The sequence below is a fragment of the Coloeus monedula genome, assembly GCF_965178545.1.
Source record: "Coloeus monedula genome assembly, chromosome: 5".
Lineage (NCBI taxonomy): Eukaryota > Metazoa > Chordata > Aves > Passeriformes > Corvidae > Coloeus > Coloeus monedula.
In genome coordinates, this window is record NC_138785.1 from 67,259,079 (window position 1) to 67,274,664 (window position 15,586).

At 42.5% G+C, this 15,586-nt stretch overlaps 2 protein-coding genes across 4 annotated transcripts in view; one reads left to right on the forward strand and one right to left on the reverse strand.

Annotated features, from left to right (window-relative positions):
- The window catches only part of NSD2 (nuclear receptor binding SET domain protein 2), a gene marked incomplete at its 3' end in the record, with an annotated part of 94,962 nt that extends 85,217 nt beyond the window's left edge, over positions 1-9,745 (reverse strand). The window contains exon 1 of the mRNA XM_082282384.1: positions 8,826-9,745. The remainder of the gene's footprint in view (positions 1-8,825) is intronic.
- A 101-nt stretch (positions 9,746-9,846) lies between these two features.
- The window catches only part of LETM1 (leucine zipper and EF-hand containing transmembrane protein 1), a 28,670-nt gene continuing 22,930 nt past the window's right edge, over positions 9,847-15,586 (forward strand). For 2 of the 3 annotated variants that reach the window (XM_082281377.1, XM_082281378.1), the window contains exons 1-2: positions 9,847-10,028; positions 13,909-13,966. In XM_082281377.1, coding sequence (XP_082137503.1) covers positions 9,950-10,028; positions 13,909-13,966 — 137 coding nt within the window. In that variant the 5' untranslated portion in view covers positions 9,847-9,949. Of the gene's footprint in view, positions 10,029-13,264; positions 13,346-13,908; positions 13,967-15,586 lie in introns of those variants that run through there. The other variant, XM_082281379.1, reaches the window with a different exon arrangement.

A 15,586-nucleotide genomic window follows, 5' to 3' on the forward strand; every position in this document is an offset into this window, starting at 1 on the left:
ACCTATTTGCACATAATAAAGACTCTTGGGGTTCTAATTAGTGACTTCTGTGGAACACCATTTACCACAGTGATTTGAGAAAAAGGTCAGTGCCTCCAGGAACCTGGAAAATACTTGGATTGGAGCACAATGTCTTTCATGTTGTTTTATTTAGGTAATTCAAAGTTTTAAACAGAAAGGTAAGATATAATGATTAATATGATGCCTACTATCACTGGAGAAATATATTATCAAAGCCTGTCCTAAAAATTTCTTTCAACCACATCTGTCATTTTTCATTTGGACAATGTTGACTTATTCATCTTTTTGTTTGAAATGTGCTTTACCACACACATAACACAAACAAAAACCTCCCAGAGTAGTCAAAGAAAGGAAATACCTTTGAGATTAATCCCTTATATATTTCCATTAATCTAAATGGAGTAACAGCCATAGTATCCAGCCCATATGCTCTGCAAGGAGAGAAATGCAGTTCCATTGACAAAAGGCATGGTCTGGTTAAATCAATTTCTATAGCATCTTGTCTCGACATATTTGAGAGCACTATCCTTCTCAATTAATGTCAGCTCTGCTCTGGGAATACTCTTTGGTAGTTAACTGTTGCTGTTAGAGAGCTAACTTCAGATTGAACACAGCTGGCTTATGTATTTTGCTGTTGATAGTCTTGGTAATGGAACAACAAATGCAAGGGGAACAAACTACAAAGCAGAATGCAGATTTTCAACCCAAATAAATCAGCTTTAAGGATAAGAAAACCCAAATGTAAATTTCCTTTGACTGACTCCTGATAAAAAAAAATTACAAACTTAAGGTAGGTCTTACGGTTTCCTTTCTCCCAGATTTACATCAAAGTCAAACAGAATCCCCTCAAACAGCCCAACTCCTCACATAACACAAGAATAGAGAAGGAGCAGATAGGATGTTTAGGGAGGGTAGGAAGAAAACACATAATGTATGTGTGAGAAAGATCACAGATGAAAGAAGAAAGCCAACTGAAGAAAGGAGATAAAGGAAAGCAAGTGCAAGGCAGATTTTTAACACGTCTCAGTATTGCTGTGGCTTTCATGGGTAATTAATTACCCACTAGAGGGAGATCGACTGTAACTTGTTGCCAGGTGGATTATGGCAGAAATTCGACTTCATAAAGTGCAAAGAGGAAACACTGTGGTAAGAAAGCAAGAGAACATGCAAGTTCTTTTCCTTGGTAGAGTTTCGTTCTGTGTAAGTTACCAAGTGGACTGAGATCTCTTCTGTTTCTGAAATGGCTTTCATTATATTTCTACACAAAAAATCCCCACCTTTATTAACCTATTTTTTCTGTTGGTGAGAGCAACACGTGGAGCTTAAGGGTGGCAGGAGGAGTGTAGTGCTTGTCTAGGACTAACCAAACTGCCATAGGCCCCCAGCATGGGGTGAGCCATGCACGACTCAGTCAAGTGCCTTGAGACCCACTGACAGGACCCTTTAGTCCATCTCAAACACCTCCTTGGTTCCAGGCTAGGACTTGCATCCCACAGCTTTTATTAGCTGCCCATGGGTAATCATTTATGGTCTCTTACTCTCACCTCTATTTGTGCAAAACAGAGGAAGCTTTTAACATTCAAAGCAGGCTTAGGCATGTCCTTTCCTCAAGGGAAACCAAGAAAGGAAGTAGTAGTGGATGCTTAGAATTGGAAACAGAGCATAGGAAAAGTAGCTCCCACCCATTTGTGTCATTCCTGCTTCTGAAAATCAGTAGTTTAGGGACTTCCTAACTTCCGAAGAGGACATTGTTGCTAGACAAGCATGTGTCAGGGACTTCATGAAGCCTGGCTCCCTTGAGTGTGACTATTTTCTTGTTGAGCCTATTTATTTCTATTTTGGGGTTTTAGAACATCCTGTGGCAATGACTTTATATGAAAATATATTTCCTTCTTTTTTAAACCTTGCTCACAGATAAACTGGTTTAATTAATATGGCACTATGAGCAGCAATAATAACCATTTTTTATTCACTTTCCTCCCACCTTATTTTCCAGACCTCTTGTGTCCCTTTCCTGTTGCAGCACAGAATTCTAACCCCACTCTGGCTCCACTTATACTAGGATTTTTGAATTATATGAATGCTTTTCAGAGTCAAGCTATTAGCAGTGACAACAGTCTTAACTCTAACCTTGCCTTTCTGCATAAGAACTGTTGAATACAGAACAACATAATGCAAACTTGGAAAAGATGCATAATTATTTCCACACAGGAAGTTTGCAGTTGATAGTTTGGTGTCACAGATAGAAATGACTAGTCTAACATGCCGCCAACTAAGTCAGAGCCAAAACAATTATCTAATGCCTATGAACCCTCAGGGTCAAATATACTCTCTGCTACCACGTGCAATGCCAGAAAAGTCTGCTGACAAACACCAGCCATCAAAAACACTTCTTCCTCACAAACTCCATGTCAGAATTTCCAAAGTGGCCTGTGGTGACATCCTGATTACCTTCAAATTCCCTCAAAAATACTGCAGGGGGTTCTGGGCACTACTGGTTCAACAATTCTGGTTTAACAATTATGGAAAATATGGCATGACTTCATTTGTCAGTGCTCTGATATGATCCTTAAACCAATTTAATGTAAATGTAAAGCAGTGTATTTGCAAAAATCCAAATATAAGCAACACATTTACATTGCTTATCCAAAGCAGTATATAGAAAAGAAATAGGGTATACAGGACCTTTGCAGACCTAGCAGAGCAGCTGGCTGTGCTCTGTAAGAAAACTAGGCACAGGTGCTGGGATTGCGCCCAGGGCCCTGATTTCCAGCTGGCACACTGAAAGAGGCTTCCCGCTCAGGGAGAGTTAGATGTCTGTTCCTTGGGAGGAGAGGCCTCGCAGAGGGGAGGAAGTTGTTCCCTTGGCACAACAGGGAAGCACTGCTGGCTGAGCCAGCTTTTTGTTGGTATCTGTTGGGCATTTTTCCTTTTTCAGCTGTTGGATTAGTGATTAAAAATGATTGATATGTGTCATATTAGAATGAGTGTGGGGCTTGCCACCCTGACTGATGAGCAGGCTGGATGGCTCACTTTTACCTGTTGCACAGATTAGTCCCAATGAGCTCCTCTCACTCTATCCAGCTGATGAACTGCTTGATATTTACAGCTCCCAGCTAAGCCTTCAGTTTGCACACAAAATTCCCCCTTGAAGTTGCTTTCAGAGGAGAGCGCCTGCTTTGGGGGACTTTTCTTCCCCTGGATACTGATCAAATCCAATGGTAAAATTCTTTTATGTCAACTTTGTATTTTCTTACATACACGACTTGCAAACCACACTTTGTACGCACATGTAAACAGGATTGAAGCATATAATGTGTTACTGAGAAAATGCCTAATTGCTTGAAGGTAGCAGGATGTTTGGGGGTGAATGCCTCCCAAGTCTGTCTCTAGGGGATACTATAATAGTAATAAAGTGAAGAGAGGCCTAAGACAGGCAGGAGAGAGGTTGCTGATTACATGGGAAAGCCCAGACAAAGCGTCTTCTGTTTCTGATGCCTGAAATTCAGCCGCACAAGAAAAAGGCAGGATACTGGCAAAGCACCACTGGGATGTACTTGTGCTGATAGTTCTTTGTTGTTTTTCTATGGCTTTACATTTTAACAGGTATTTCCCCTCAAGATTCTCATATACCTACAAATCAAGTGTTGTCAACAGAGCTGCCACTTCACTTGCCTTGGAGGTTGCCATTCTTTCTGTCTCACAAAAACAAAGAATAAGATGTTAATTTTTATCTCTGTCCAAGACTTTTATGGTATTACCTGGCAAGCACCAGGATTTGATCTTACAAATACATAACTGCACTGTTCCTTTATCACCCTGTGTGAATGTCTTCTGTTAGCAAAGGGACATAGCATGCATATGCATGTGTAAGACTGGGGGCCAACAGCTTAGGTCCTGCTGAGGTCAAGGCGCAGACATCCAGACAAACACTGATTTGGAAAATTTACAGTATAGAGGATGGTTGTAGAAAGGGAAAGCACACTGACCATTCCGAAGAAACCAACTCCTTTTTAAAATCTCTTAATCTGCTTTTCATTATCTCTGTGGGGAGGCCTCTTGAGAAAAGCAGCTCTTTGACTTGAATAAAGGAGGGGCTGTGGGCTTGCATGCTGGAATGGGGAGGTCATTGTATGGCAGCACGGAAGATGGGAGTGTTAGTCAGGTCAAGGAGAACAGGATGAAAAAGTGTGAGATCTGTGGTACAGACTTGGTGTGGATTATATGAAAGGTAGAAATCTTAAAATTGAAAGGTAAATAAGAGAGAGTGAATTCAAAGGTTGGAAAAACACATTCTGGTAGGGTTATTCAGTCTGACTATAAGGGGAAAATATGAGCCAGGACTGATAAGATCATCAGCAAAACCAGCAAGAAAGAGGTAATGACAGCAGAGGCCCAAGAGGGCTAAATTCTACATAGGAATTTTAAGCATTAGGCTTCAGCAAATGAACATATCCATCTTCGATATTTTTCTCATTTGTTCTTCTAACAGAAATGCTTAGCTCTGCTCACCTCTTCTGAAGCAGAGAAAGCACAAATATGCCCGGGGGACAATAGGACTATGTTGCATTTTGCCTGCACCAAGTCACATACAGCTGTGTGCATGTGCTGGCTGTAACCTGCTCCCCTCCAAACCAATGCTTATCATAAGCACCCTCAGCCTCGCCAAATTGCTAAAGAAAGTGATGTTGCTGCCATTAAAATGGCCCTTGGAAGTAGCACATTTTTCTCCTTTTTAGACTACAAACGTAAAAATTCTCCTAAAATGGTGTGCTAACCTTCTGCTGTTTCTTTAATGGACACAAACTGAAAGGTATCTCTGTTTCGCAGGGACCTCCTGTTTTTCCAGTACTCCTATAACACCACCTGACTTCACCAGGAATTTTATGATATACAAGAAGTGCAGGAACGAGTCTACAAAATCTGGGATGGAGTGGGGGAGAGCCTTCCCAGTCGCATGCACTTCTTGTCTTGCTTCTTGATGGGTGCATAAAAGCAGAGGTGGCAGATTTAGGGCTTTTATTAACAGTAACACAAGATTTGGTGTTTTCTTAAAGGCCTAACTCTGAGAGGCAAATGATGATGTAAGATTGTTGGCTTCCTGTGTTTCTAACTGCAGACAGGAACTTGCAAACCCTACAGCCTAAAAAATCCTGGAGGCAAAGAATAACTCTAAATGCATAGTGTTAAAGCCTGTCATTTATAAAATCAAACTGATTCATTTGAGGCACAACAGGTTAAATACAGGATTGATGATTTTGCAGCAAAATCTCAAGTCTTTCTCTTATCAGTTGGAGCTAACAGGTATGTTTTTAAAACTAGAGACTCCTTTTTTATCCCCTCCTTCTGTATTTCTCAAAGCCTAAATCAATTTGCTTTTTATAGCTACATTCACCCTTTTTTGTTGTGCACACTACCTGCCCTCCCTCTGCTTGATCCTGCCTTGGCCAGAATCTTGTGGCTTTCTCCCCATGTGCTCCTCCAGTGCCCCAATCTCGCTTTGTGCGGTGGTTCTGCAGCTTCTCCTCCTGTTTGTTTCACATAAGCTCCATCTGCTGGGAAAAGGGAGAACCTCGGTGGTTTTTACTCTGAATGGGAAATACTTTTCTCTCAGTTTGGAAAGATTTTCAAAATTAACTGTTTCTGCTCCCCCAGCTGTGCTCTTGCCTGCTGGCATGGCAAGTTTAACTACTGACAACCTGATATGTTATTTTTATGTCATTTTGTGTGGCTAATTTGGGTCAAGCCTAAGCAATCTTTTAAAATACCATTTTTGACTGGAATTTGAGCAGGTAGTTAATTATCTTTGGATTGGGAATGACTGTTTGCAGCACATTATTGCCATCAAGGCACTCTCTGCGTGGCTTTTCAGGGCAGTGTTTGAAGAGACACCCAGGGCAGCCTGTTTCTGTGCTAATGCATAGTCAGTGCTGCTTGTTTTTGGCACATTTACAGACAGGACTCAACTTATGACCTGGACCTTCATACAGCAAATCTGTAACCCAGTCACCACTTGAACTTTTACCTTTGGGTGCAACACTGACAGAGCAACAGGCTTCAGTATCCCATGAATCTCTCCTAAAAATTCCCAATAATGAATGGGAGTATTTTTTTAAAAAAACTACTAATAATCTGCTGGCTTCCTCCCTGGAGTAGAAACTTAATGCAACTTGCTACACAGTAATGTCTTTTTTTTTTCCCCCCCTTTCTCTACATTTACGCTGAACACTGGTGAATAAAGATGAGGTTAATCCCATATTGTTAAACCTATTCAGGGAGACAACCTGAGGGTTGCCATGGAAACAGATTCTCCAGCCTAAAAGCGTAATTCTACTTCTAAGGACTGTCTGTGGACCTGCAGTGATAGTAGCTTGCAGAATCAAACTCTGTACACAAACATGATGTTGCAGCAGTGAAATGGCAAAGGTGCCTCCCAACTCATCAGATGCTAATTATGCTCCCATCTCCTCCCACTTACAGCCCAGAGCATCAAGCACTGCACATCCTCCCTCTCCACACCCCGAATCCCATCTCCCGGCCCTTCCTGCCTTTGCTGCCAGCTCAGTTTGTCATCAGGGTGTTCTGAGGAACTGAGGCTGTGTCTGTGTCTCTGGCAGGACTGTCACAGATTTGATACTGTCACACAGCTACTGTCAAAAGCTATGGGGCACCTCAAGTTGGGAGTGGGGGGAGCTGCTATCAATCACCAAAAACATCAACAGGATCTAGGAGTGCTTCCTGGGACATGTCTTCAGAGAAGGGGTGACAAACTTACAGTTCTGTTCCCTGTTCATATTAACATTTGCCCCCCAATTCCTAGACAGATTTCTAAACTTCCTCAATAAGAATTATGGATTCATCTGCTCCTTTGTCATGTCTCTGCAAGTAAAGCACAGCCCTAGGCATGTTCTCTGCTTTTATAGGTGTTATGCATCATACCTCTTTCAGACAAGTGAAACAGTCCTGCCTTTGTGATATCACTGGGCTCTGCTCATCTAGCAGTAAAATACATATTTCAATATTCACATAGCCTATAACAACCATCAAAATTTCCTTTTATTTGGAGGTTGTTTTGAATTGATTTAGACAACTCTTACCTTGCTTTTGCTTCTATTTAATATCCGGGGGGAAAAAATTGATACTTAACATGTAATAGTAATCTTAGTTTTGTTCAAATGTTACATTTATTTTAATAATTCTCAGATACTTATTAAAGCCATCTAGAAAGAAGGCTTTGTATTTCTTCCTTTTAGTCTCTCATCCTATTCCTGCTGGGAAACATATTTTTCAGCAAGATGGCTGACAACTTTTCCAGACAACATGGTTGCTTTAAGAACCAGGTCTAAAATGGCTGTGTAGCAGTTGACTTTTTTTTTTTTTTTTTAACAAAACCCCAAAACCTTAGTAACTATGTGGTACTGTGATTTATTCTGGGGATAAGTGCTTTCTCTGTAAGCTCAAGGGCTGTTGCTCTGGCTGGAGTAGAAGATGTTTTTCTTTAAAACAAAAATTGACTCCTGGGGGAAAAGCCCATGTGTCACCTACAGTCACTCGGCCTTTTCACGTGGGAGCAATTTCTACAACTACTTGAAAATTATGAATGCTTAGTCTTTTCTTAAGCATTACTTCACAATGCTTGGTAAATGCACACAATTAATTAGTATTTTGAAACTGTATCTATTTGGGAAATTTTCACAGAGTGTATTATCAATCCTTTTCATATACAGTAGCAAACCCTGTAACTTCCAGGTATAAACAAATCTGGAACAAAAGACTGTACAAAAACATAACGAATTCAGCTCTGAAAAGGCTCATGCATCTACATTGTCTGCCACCCTGAATACTAATGAATTTAATGAAACTATTGAAAGGCTGGTTACTTGTCTGCATAAATGTATTGAGACCTCTGTAATCATCTGTTTGCTGTCTGAAATCTCTTGTCAATAGTTTAATGACTTCAGAGCATATTATTCTTCTTGTATAGGCTTCATATAATGTTTCTACATAATTAAGCAGCTTTGTTAGAGGAACTGCCATTAGTTGCCCCATTTCATTTGGTTTTGTTATCAGCCAACCAGAAAGAAAAAAAGAATAACAAGAGAAAGATACAAACCCAATCTAGTGAGAGATGTGTAGATTGGGAAGATGTTTGTTTGGGGTTTTTTTTTCAAGACTGCCATTAATATAAAGCACTATTATCAAGTTGCACATTTTAAATTATTTTAACCATTTAAATGCACTACATATTTAAATACTTGTAAAGCAAACACAGCTGGCTAAAAATCCTGCAGTGCATTTGGAAGCCTAACATTTTAAAAGTAGCTCTAATATTAAGGATATAAATAATAATACCCATTGATTTATTAATTATCACTAGATGTAAAGAACACTGGCATTTCTATAGCCATAGTGAGTACAGTGTCCTGATTTTTTAAAATATTCAGTCAATTGCATCTTCAATTGCAAATCCATCTTCATGAATACCTTTGAATTAAAAATATAAGTAATATAAATTTCATCTAGATTTTTTCATACTTTGGAGAAACCCTGAGGATTTTCTTTAAATACATAAAAGAACTCTATAAAATTACCAATTAATTTCATGCATTCGCCTAGTCCTAAGCATAAACAGATAAACTGCAGACTCATTTGCTTTTTATTGCTACGAGATGCTGTTTTCAGTCACGTTTTGGGTCAAACCTGAGAGTTCCTGCTACCCTTTATGTGTAAGGTTAAGTAGCACCTATTTTCTTTGGGGTTGAGGTACATGTAGAGGTGACCAAATGCCTGCTGTTGTAAGTTACCTGTGAAGCAGGAGAGGTTTGATCCCACGGCTCCCTTGTCCCTCTGGTGCCCTGTCCTTGGGGCAGCCATCTTGTTGACAGGGCTGGCAGCCATCTTGTCCACAGACAGTCCCAGCAGCTTTCCCCCCATTTTTTCTGGAACAAGGAAGGCATTAACACCCAAATCTCATGTGCATAGTTTGTAAAATGTCAGTGTTCTCAGATTAAATTACGATTTTTGCAGTTTGATTCTGGTTATTCACTGCATCTGGCAAAACAGTTAAAAATAAAGTACATACTGCATAATACTGTATTAACTGACTAATAAAATATTTGATAAGAGATCCTACTGCTGGTCAGGATTCGACTAATATCTGAAGAATAACATGCTACTTGTAGTCCAACTATTAACCGGCACTAGTGCGGCACATCTGTCAATTGACTGATTTATGTGCTATTTCCTATTAAAACCATCACAGCTCCACCAGAAAGCCATTTCTTCTGTCACATCCCGAGATCCACAAGCAACACACGTGTGTGCAGCGGAACTGCTGCTGCCAACCTTCGGCCGCAGGTGTGCGGAACAGGGCCGCACACACCGCAGCATCACAGGGTCGTAGGGCTGAAGGGACCTCTGGGCATCATCCAATCCAACCTCTGCCAAAGTGGAAAGCACCGTGCCGACCTGGAGCGCTGCACTTTGCACTGGGCTTATGCGTGCCCACAGCGGCCTGGGCGGCTCCGTGAGGCACCGGCGCCCTCCCTTCACAGCGGGCACGGCCTGTGGCCTTCCCGGCGTGGCGGGGACCGCGGGCTGCGAGCGAACCACACTCGGGTGGAGAAGCCCCGACACCGGGCCAACCCCCAGTGCCCGCCGCAGGTCCCGCCGCTCCCCTCGGGCGACCGCGAGAAAGAGCCGCGGCCGCCCCTCGGTGACGCCATCCCCCGCCGCCCGGCGCCACCGCCTCCCTCACCGTGCGCTCTCGGACTACGGCTCCCGGCGTGCCCGGCGCCGCGGGGCGGTGCTGGGCGAACGCGGGGGCTGGGCGCTGCTAGGCGTGTGGGAATCGCCGCGGCCCGGGCGGCGGGACAGCAGCGGGACAGCAGCGGGCCCGGAGCCGCCCGCCCGCTCGCCGAGCGCCGCCATGGCGTCGATGCTGCTGCAGAGCTGCGGGCGGCGCGCCTGCCGCCTGCCCCGAGCGCTGCGCCGCCCGCCGCAGCCCGGTGAGGCTCCCCGCGGGCCGCCCGCCGGCTCCGGCCCGCCGGGCCTGGCCGGGAGGGCACAGGGAGGGAGAGCGGGCGGCGGCGTCTGGGGGCTCCCGGCGTGGGCGGAGAGGCTGCTGCGGGAGGAAAGGGCCGCGGCCGCGTCCCCGCCGCTCTGTCCGCCGGGGCTGGCGCTGCTCCCGGCCCGGCCCACGCTCGGCGGCTACTGCGGCCTCTTCGCATGTGCTTCCGCGGCAGCGTGGTTGGAGGGGATGATTTACCCTAAGGACAGTGAGACACGCGTGTCTCTTAAATGCTGGCTGGTTGGGGATGGGAAAAACACGTGCTTTTTGTTAAAGTGCAGGAACGCGTTACTACGTCTCGGTCCTGCCTGCCTTGCTCTCGGCGCGGCTTGGGTGTGAAATGGGGTTGTCACTAGTTATGTGCTTCTTTTCTTTAAGTACAGGAGGTTGCTTTCTTAGTCTATTAGGGAGGAAACATGAATTACCTTTTTCCGAGTGGCTTTGAAAGCTTAGGAAAATTAAAAGGAAGCGCAACGTGTGATACGGATTAATAATGAAGATAATTTGGCAGTTTAAATATCTCTGGGTGGTGAAGCTTAGCGGCATGAAACAGCTGATAACTTGTGACGTATGCGAGGCCTGTGGCTGCTCTTCACATTCTGAGCTGGAATGGCAGGGGGTTAGCGAGGAATTGCCTGTCACTGACACAGAGCCCTGGGCTGGAATGGCAGGGGGTTAGTGAGGAGCTTCCTGTCACTGACACAGAGCCCCGACTTGTCAAGGGAGTGCTGTCACTGAGAGCAGTGCAGCTGCATTCTCCCATCCAGACAGACCTGATGAGCCATAGGGATGCTTGTTCATTGCAAAGAACAGCTGTCCTCTTGGTTACCAGTAGTCACTCAAGTGTGGTATCTTCTTCTAGTTGATGGTTTTTGTTAGCAACTGTTGTAAAGTCATTTATTTAGGTTGAACATGGACAGTGCCCTGAACAAAAAACTGGGGTATCCTAACCATCCAGTTTATTTAAAATGGGGAAAGGCACATCCGTGTACCTTCAAATTAGATGGGAGCTTTGATTCTTCTTGTGGCATAGCATAAAAAGTAGTGCTAATGATTGCTGCAATTTTGGTTGTTATAAATCTTAGACAACCTAAGCTGAAGTGCTGTGATAGAATCAAATAATTAGTGTGCTGTGGTGCACTGTGGTTATGATACAACCAATGCTTTTATTTGGAGTGTTAATCTATTATTAACACATTTTTGTATGGTGTAATTTTTTTCTGTACTGTTTTGCTTTACTTAGCTCATCTTCTTTGCTTTATGTGTTAGTAGTCTAAGATTAAGTTAAAGCTAAATGCTTCTAAGAATCCTCCGCGTTATTCCTGTGAAGATCAGACTGTTAAGTACTGGAAGCTTACACTTCTCTAGGGACTTACTTCATGATAGCATTTTATTTTTAAAAATTCTAAACATAGTAACAGTACAGCTATTCTATGTTAAAAACTTTGGTTTTGATGTTTCATTAAATTTAAGTATAAAGTTTCCCATGACTGCTTTTCCACGAGGAACATGTTAACATACAGCTTTTCTGGCACTACTGCCTTTCTTTCTTACAAAGCTAATGCAGGTTTCTTAAATGAACAGTGTTGAGCATGGTTAAGCAACATTCACCTTGTTCAGACATTTTTGGATGTCTCTATTATCCCAAAAACAAGGATTATGGGCTTTGCCCCTTTCTGAAGGAAGTATATATTTTATTTCAGGGCTGGTTTGCTCTTAGGTACATGGTTATAAGAGACTCTGCAAAACCTAAAGAGCTCTTGTCAGAACTGGCAGAGTTGGAATTAACATTTTCTGTGGGCCTGTTCACACACTGAACGTGCTGTACAACAAGAAGCTTAGTCAGCATGTTTTTTTATGGTAACCTTTTGGTTACCTTTTTTTATGGTAACCTATGGGATCTTTGACCACTTCCTTAACATTTAATGAGCCTGGTTGAAAAGAAGGTAAGTGAAGTGAAAGTGTCCTGCTGCTATGGCATTTTATCTAAGAAACTCCAAGCCAGTTTTGAGCTCCAGATCACCCCTCTTAGTTCTAGGGGCACCTGCCCATAGCAGGCAATGTCGTCTCCTAGTAGGACTCTTGCCTTAGGTATATGAGGCCTTGTGGGCTTCCTGTAACTCAGGTGAGACAGAAAACTGTGCTGTGACTTATCCCTCTAGACATTGAGTACTGCTCTGCTTTGCTAAGCTGCTCCTTGAGGTCAGGGATGTCCTTCTGGGTTGGCCTCTTTGCTTAAGTAATTCAGCTACTGTTCATTCAGTAAATATTGGAGAGTATTATAGTGCCTTCAGAGATTCTTAGGGCTTGCTTTTTGAGCCAGAAGAGACAGTTTTTCCCTGGCTCTACTTGCAGTGGCAGTGAGTACCTGTTAGAGTTTGATACAACTTGAGATTGGTAACTCCTTTGATTTGATTATGCCACAGCTTTTGCTGTAATTACTTTAGAGCCCACTTAGCATGGGACATCCCTTAATTTTCTTCAGATAAGTTAACTTCTCTTCTGTACCTTCTGATTGTCCCACCCGATTTTGGCAGCATCTCTTTTCCCCTAACAATAAGGGTATTTTGTTGGGGAAGGCTTTTGGTCATCAGCATTGGGTGCTTTTCCCAGTTACAGGTGTCTACTTTAGGTTCTGTCATAGGCCGTATCTTGGCTTTGATGATGGGAAAGGGTACCAGAGACCTCTCAAATGACCTTTCCATCCTGCTGTCTCTTAGGATTGACCAGAAATGGTAGGTTCCAGATGGGAGAAACAGTATGCCTAGTTTATCCAGCCTTCCAATTTTATTTTGGTTATAGTGAATTCTGAAAAGATTGGCCAGAAAGAGTCAAGACATTTGGAGTCTTGCTTGTGTGATATTTTTATGATCTGTCCAGAAGTCTTTTTGCTCTTGGTAGTAACAACCTATTGAGTTATTGCAGCAAGGTGTTGATACAAGATTTATTTTTTTAAAGTTTCTTTAGGAAGATGAATTCCTTTCTAGTGGGCTCAGGGATGACTTTCAGTGATTGTAGATTGTGTACAGCCACTAGGTAGCATTTTATTTGTTGATGCTTCTTCCATGGTTGGAAGAATTTCAATCATGGCCCTTTATTGAAGCATGCGACGTAGATGATTTATGATTTGATGATCTTCTCAGTTTATTTCCAGAATGGATGCTGTTTGTCTCTGTACCTGGATGGAGGCTGCCTGTATATACGTGTCAGCCCTTCTTTTGGACTTTATTAGCTCTTATTAGGACCGATTCTGAGGTAGTGTTTCAAATGTAATTTATTTTGAGAGACACAGTGTTTTCTGGAAAGCTGACTATTCGTATGCTCTGGGTCAGGCTCTCACCCCTCTATTCAAGACAATTTCTATCCTTTGCAGAGAGATCATGGGGTAGAGCTATTTTTACCAGTTGCTAATCAAAATGGACAGCAATGTATTGAAATGGTGATGTGGTTCCACCTGTCTAGTGAAGTATCTTTAGATTCCTGCTCATGTTTTATTTGTTTTGCATAAAACATCATCTGATACTGTGTTGTCATTGAGCTGTTAAAAAATTACATTTGCTTTCAGTTCTTCTGCAATATAGTTTCTTCCCTGAGGGACCTGGAGGCTTGTCTTCAGACAGTTGAACAAGAGCAAACAAGCCTCACACATGCACAGAGTTTGGCTCTGTGTGTTAAGCAACATCTTTTTTGTGCTTTCAGTAGTAGCCATTTCTATGTAAAGATCAATCTTCTAACTCATGTATTTGTGTGCAGTTCACTACACAGGTAAATGTCCTCCTGCATTTCAGAATTGGTGCTAATTATTGGTATTTTTCTAGGTAACTTGGGAGATCGGGCATGTCTTAGCTGTACATCCCTAAGGCTGACAAACAAAATGTGAGTAAATATGAACATTTTTCTGAACTATCAGTTAGTATACTGTCATAGAATGTAGGTTTAAATCTAGACAAAGTGCTAAAATACTAGCTTCAGCTTGTGTTATTCACAGATTAAAGGAAGTCTGAGTATAACTCGCTTCACCTGGTTGGTTGTGTGGGAGAAAGAAAGTGAAATCTTCCCTTTTTTGCCCACTTCCTTTCTGTTTCACTTCTGAAATGAAAACCGTAGAATATTAATCTCTATCTTGGGTGATTCCAGGTGTGCCCTGGAATCATAACAGGATCTGATAAGCTTCTTGCATACTTTCTCCATGGAGTTCCATAGAGTAAGTATTCAGTCACAGCTAGTTGAAAATCACAGTTGACAGATAAGAATGTAGAGCATCTGAGTGATATTTCTGTTAAACCAAAGAAAGGAGTGTATTGTATGTTGCAGCCTTGGGTGATGGTGTCCTCTTCTGAAAACACATCCAGCTGTTGTGTGCCCTTATGGAACTGAAGGGGTTGAATGTTGGCAGAATCCATTCTCTGTTCCTGGCTTGGCTCACAAGGCATGCTTGTAGATAAGAATTTCCTAATGCCTTTCCCTGGAATGTTAAAATACATGTTCTGTAGTTTATTTATGATCTGGCTGCTCAGGATACAGGGACTATTCTTCGATTTCCTGAGTTTTCATTTTAGCGTAAGGACGTGTCTCTAGACACAACCTTCTAATACAAAACAAACCAGTTCGTTTTTCGACATGTTAGTCCTATATCACTTGCTATAGAATTAATTATGATTAATTTTTAAAAATAAATAAAACATTTAAAAATACCTATTTTTAGTGTGTTAGTATATAAGAGCTCTGTCTTGGGAAGTTGGAAAATTATGGTTTTAAGCCTGTTAGGCTGGAGCACCTCTCCTATGAAGATAGACTGAGAAAGTTGGGGTTGTTCAGCGTGGAGAAGAGAAGGCTCTGGAGAAGCCTTACAGCACCTCCCAGTACCTGAAGGGGCTACAAGGGAGCTGGAGAGGGACTTTTGTCAATGGAATGGAGTGACAGGGTGAGGGGGAATGGCTTTAAAATGAAAGAAAGTAGGTTTAGATTAGATATTAAAAAGAAATTCTTTGCTCTGTGATGATGAGGCACTGGAACAGGTTGCCCAGAGAAGCTGTGGATGCTCCATCCCTGGAAGTGTTCAAGGCCAGGTTGGATGGAGCTCTGAGCAACCAGGTCTAGTGGAAAGCGTCCCTGCCTGTGGCAGAGGGGTTGGCAGTGGATGGTTTTTAAGATCCCTTCCTACCCAAGCCATTCTGTGATTCTGTGGTGAAATCAGCAGCAGAATATTGAGACAGAAAATCTTCTTATTCTGTTGAGAAGGTTTGGGGTGGAGTTTTGTTTGTTTGGTTTGGTTTGGGGTTTTTGTGTTTGTTTTTTTCTAACCAAAGCTGCTATTAATGTAATGTTGCTGCTTAAAATAAAATAAAGTAATGCCTGCACCCCACATGACCCAGATCTGAATGCAGGGGACTCTAGTGATAAGTACTGAGGACAGATGGGATAGAAATTGTGTCTGACATCACTCAGACACACATTGTGTATCTGAAAGTGTGTTCAGAGAGGCACATTTCTTGC